This window comes from Myotis lucifugus, unplaced genomic scaffold (genome assembly GCF_000147115.1).
Source record: "Myotis lucifugus unplaced genomic scaffold, Myoluc2.0 scaffold_169, whole genome shotgun sequence".
Classification (NCBI taxonomy): Eukaryota; Metazoa; Chordata; class Mammalia; order Chiroptera; family Vespertilionidae; genus Myotis; species Myotis lucifugus.
In genome coordinates, this window is record NW_005871217.1 from 260,735 (window position 1) to 265,897 (window position 5,163).

General features: G+C 53.0%; 1 protein-coding gene across 1 annotated transcript in view; it reads right to left on the reverse strand.

Annotated features, from left to right (window-relative positions):
- The window catches only part of IQSEC2 (IQ motif and Sec7 domain 2), a gene marked incomplete at its 5' end in the record, with an annotated part of 83,008 nt that overhangs the window by 16,184 nt on the left and 61,661 nt on the right, over positions 1–5,163 (reverse strand). The window contains one exon of the mRNA XM_023759999.1: positions 513–774. Coding sequence (XP_023615767.1) covers positions 513–774 — 262 coding nt within the window. The remainder of the gene's footprint in view (positions 1–512; positions 775–5,163) is intronic.

Here is a 5,163-nt window from a genome sequence, read left to right on the forward strand (position 1 = left end):
AGGGAGGGAGGAAGAAAGGAAGGAAGGTTGGCTGGCTCACTTAAAGTCCCAACACCTAGGCATAAACACAATTAAAATTTTAGTATATGCCCTTCCAGGTTTTTTTTTTTTTCTATATGTAGTATTTTTGTGCCCTTCCCTTTAGCTAAGCAATATCTTGTGTGGTATATGTGATATATTGTAGCATATTCTTCTGAAATTGTCAACTTAAGTGTGTGCTTCTCCCATCAGACAGAGATTTTTGAGAACGGGATCCAGGTCCCATTCATTTTTACATCTCCAGCGCCCAGCAGGGAGCTGAATTAGTATCTGCTGAGGGAGTGGATACTTGGTGAATAGGTGGTGAATGAGCCCCCAATAGGGCGAAGGGTCCTGGAGCCAGTCTTCTCCCCCTCCAGTCTCACTATCCCTCTAAGCATATCTCCCTCAAGTGCCACATCCCAACCCCTCCCTTGGTCCCCTCATAGCCCCATTCCTACTCCCACTCCCAAGCAGAGCCATGTCCTCTGTACCTTCTTGTCCTGCAGGTCCGTGGAGAGTTCGTAGCTGTCCGACAGGGCCTTGGAGCGCTTTATCTCCTCCTCCTCCTGCTTCCTCAAGGCCACACTGGCTGGCTGGAGGCGAGCCCGCTGAGCCCAGGGAAGGCCCACCCCAGCAGGGGGACCCCCCATATGGCTGCTGCTGGAGGGCAGCTGGCTCAGCCGGTAGGGGGGTTGGCTCCCAGGACTATCAACCGCTGTGCTCAGGTCACTGCCTGGGGCATCACCCTCCACACTGTGGGGATTAGATAAGATAAGCCAGGATGTGGGAACAAAGGATGCCTGCTGGGCCAGACTGGGCATGTGGACCAAATCCCTTCCGCAACCCCATCCCCCTCGGCTTCTTCACAGATACAGGGACCCCAATACTTAAAGGCCAGAAAGCAGTCCTACCTGTCCCCAAGCTAGATAGTCCTACCTGCCCCCTCACTGCCCTCATGCTCCCTTCCCTTCCGGCCCCCTTGCCTTCACAGCCCTGTCCTCATTCCCCTTCAGCCCCATCTGCTCACAGCTCTATCTTCACGGGCCCTCTCCCCTCACAGGCCCTATCCCTGCTCACAGCTCCATCCTCCGACTCCTTTCCCTTAGGGTGTGGTCTTCTCAGTCTTGTCTGCAGTCCCATTTCACCCCTCACTGCCTGGTCCCCTCGTGGCCACGCCCCTTCCCCCCCCCCCCCCCGACTTTTTACCAGACTTGTTTCTTCCTGGTCTTGTCCCCACAAGCCCCCTTTTTTCCTAATAATCCTACCTAACAGCTCCACCTCCAAATCCACCTTAATGGGCCATTTCCCTTATAGCTCCCCTCCCCCCAGACCTCTTCCCCTCACAGGTCTGTCCCCAGCACCACCCCAGATCAGCCCTGTCCCAGCCCCAGGCCCACTCCTGGCATCCAGGTATCCACGCCCTCCCCTCCTTGCCCAGCCCCGCCCCCTGAAGCCTCACCCCTGCCCTTAGAGGCCTGGACTTGGGCCTGGCCAGTTCCCAGAGTTCCCTGGCTGCCAGGGCACAGGGCTCAGTGACAGTGGGAGTCGCTTCCCATGCAGCATCCTCACAGGTAAAGAGCTGCCCTCCGGGGCAGCTTCCTTTTTCTCCTCATGGCCTTCTCTGCTCAGCTGGGGGAGGGACACAGGGGTCTCAAGGCGGAAGAGTGGCAGGAGCTACGCACTGGGCCTTGCCTGCCCTGGTTACCCAGAGCTGTTGTTCCACCAGACCTGCTTCCATGGTGCCATGACAACCAGGCTGCCAGGGAACCCAGGTGGCGACAGAGCCCAGCTGCTCAGAGCCCAGAGGACACTGTGAGGAGCCACAGAGGTTGGCCAACAGGGGGGAGAATTAAGAGTAAGATCTAGTGAGGCCTGGAGAGGGTCGTGGTTGGGGTAAATGGGTGTGGCTGGGCCCAGGTAATGGTCTGATTTGGGCAGGCACAGGGTTGAGGGGGCTCTTGGCTGGTGAAAGGGTTAAGGGGCCACTCCCCAGCCCCTACTTGGCAAAGGCCAGGGTACAGGGCAGAGGAGAGCTGAGGTGGGTGTGGCGGGCTCCCTAACAGTGCAGGAGCTGGAGCTGCAGCAGGCCTGGCAGCTCCGCAGAAGAGTACTTTGGGCTGGGTGCTGGGCTCAGTGGGGAAGCTGCACCCAGGAGGCCAGGTCCTGGGCTGCAGGGGTTTATTTAGCTCCCGCCCACTGTTCACCTTCCTCCCTCCCAAGCATCAGTCTGCAGCACTACTAGGAGCCAGGAGGAAACGAACTGGGGGGCTGCCTTTTACCCCAAATTCTCTCTCCTCCTGGACCTCAGGGGCCTGGGAAGTCCCCCTCCAGGAGTCAGACTCCACCCAGCCCCTGGCCCCTACCCCAGGCATCTAAGATGCTCCTTCCCTCCCCCTCAGGACTGCAGAATCTTGCCCACCACCTCTCAAACCTCTGTCTCCCAGTACACAACCCCAGCTCAATTCCAATAAACTGTCGCCTTTGTTCATGAACCATCCATAGCTCCCACTGCTCACAAGAGATAGCCCAAGTTCCTTATCGTGGCATTGGAGTTCTCTTCCAAGGTAACAGCTAATGCTTAGAGAGCTCAGAGCATGTTCAGCCACTGTTCTTACGACTTCACATTTAGTACTTGTTTACTCTTCCAAACAACCCTATGCAATAGGTATTGTTATTTATCTTGATGTTACACATCAAGAAACCGAGGCCCAGAGAGGTTAAGGAACATATCTGTGATCACACGCAGCTATTCACGACAGAGCCAGGATCCAAGTCCAGACTGTCTGACTCCAGAGCTCACTCTTCAACATTAAGCCATGCAGGGTTGGTTGCCAGTCCCCTCCCCCAGCCACCCCTCCCTCCAGCCTGGCCCGGATCCTGTTTCTCCCCAATACTCTTCTGCTTTCCACAGCCAAAGCTGCGCATACAGTACCTTTCACCTGGAATGCAGGACCTATCGTCTCTGCCATCTGCAATCTGAGAAATCCCCCCCACAACCCCGTTCATCAAGATTCGGGTCATATGCCACCACTAAGAAGCCCTCTCGGAGCCCACCTCCAGCCAGAAACCATGCCTGACCCTGTTCTGAGCTCCCCCCCCCCCTTTTAAAATATATTTTATTGATTTTTTGCAGAGAGGAAGGGAGAGGAATAGAGAGTCAGAAACATCGATAAGAGAGAAACATCGAACAGTTGCCTCCTGCACACTCCCACTGGGGACGTGCCTGCAACCAAGGTACATGCCCTTGACCGGAATCGAACCCGGGACCCTTCAGTCTGCAGGCCGACGCTCTATCCACTGAGCCAAACCTGTGAGGCTGAGCGCCCCCTTTTTATGGTGCAGGTTAGCTTCGGCAAAGCGTGACAGCTACTTATGGTCATGACTCCCAGAATCCCAGCCCAAGAGGAGAACTTGGTAATCTCCTAACGAACATAGAGTACAAGGCCTGGAGCAGAGTAGGTGCTCAATAAAAACTTCCAGAGTAAGGGAGTTAGTGAATGAGCTCTGGTAGGCTTATTAGCTGTGAGGACAGGTAAGTCCTTTCACCTAAAGCAGGGGTCCTCAAACTACGGCCCGCGGGCCACATGCAAATACAAATATTGTATTTGTTCCCGTTTTGTTTTTTTACTTCAAAATAAGATATGTGCAGTGTGCATAGGAATTTGTTCATAGTTTTTTTTTTTAAACTATAGTCCGGCCCTCCAACGGTCTGAGGGACAGTGAACTGGCCCCCTGTTTAAAAAGTTTGAGGACTCCTGACCTAAAGTTTGTTAATCCTCACCCAAGGATATTATTCCATTGATTTTTAGAGAGAGTGGAAGGGAGGGGGAGAGACAGAAACATCAATGTGAGAGAGACAAATCCATTGGTTACCTCCCGCATGCACCAGACCAAGGCTCAAGGGCGGGGGATTGGGCCCGTAACCGGTATGTGCCCTTGACCGGAATCGAACCCAGGACCCTTCAGTCCGTGAGCCAACACTCTATCCACTGAGTCAAACCAGCTAGGGCCTTTCACCTAAATTTTTAAAAAATATATTTTTATTGGTTTCAGAGAGGAAAGGAGAGGAAGAGAGAGAAACATTGATGAGAGGGAATCATTGATTGGCTGCCTCCTGCAGGTTGGACCGAGCCCGCAACCCAGGCAGGTGCCCTTGACCGGAATGGAACCTGGGACCCTTTTGTCCGCAGGCTGATGCTCTATCCACCGAGCCAAACCAGCTAGGGCTCACCTAAATTTTGACCACAATGTCCAATCCTTTCTCCATCCTGTGGCCACACACAGCTTTCCCAAGTACAAACCTGAGTATTTTGCTCTCCCACTAAAACACTTCCGTGGCTCCTCATGACTCAACCAGCAAACAATGACTGAACACTCTCTCTGTGCCAGGCACAGTGCTGGGGGCTGCAAACATAACAGCGAACAAGACACAGATTTGTTCCCTCGGGGAGGTGACACTGTAGCGGGAGAAGCAGACTATAAATATATACTATCATTTCAGGTAGAGATACATGCTAGGAAGGAAGCTGCAGCTCAATAGTAAAAGGTGCTGTTTTAGATGTGGTGGCCAGGGAAGGTCTTTTTGAGGAAACGGCATATAAGCAGGGCCCTGATGTGCCGGAAGCCGGTCCATCCTTGCTGCTTGACACAGTTGCAGCAGGGAAGAAACATCTGCACAGCATATGTTTCAAGGGACCTGGCGTATATGGCATACTGTTCTTAATATGTTTGCTCACCTTCTTGGCGCTATGTGTTTTAACCAAGGTCACCTCTCCAAGAAGGTTGTTTCCCCAGGTAGGGATTTTTCCCTGAAGTTAGGGAGGGAATAAAACCCCTTAACTAAGTGCCAGGCGGGTAGTTAATCACGGTAACTAGGAACAATCACGCTTAAGCTACATAATCTTTACTCTCTGGAATGGAGATAAGAAACGCCCTAACTCTTGGAATAGAAATTGATAGGATTAAAATCAACTGGTATAAATACAGATGTAACAAGACAATAAGACACAGAACCTGGCTGGGGATCCTGGATAGAACCAGGCGAGAGAACCCAACCATGCTGGTCAACCATGCTGTCATTCCTTCTTCACCGACTCCATCCACACCTTTGGGAACTCCTGGACTGCTGGGGCTGGACCCCAA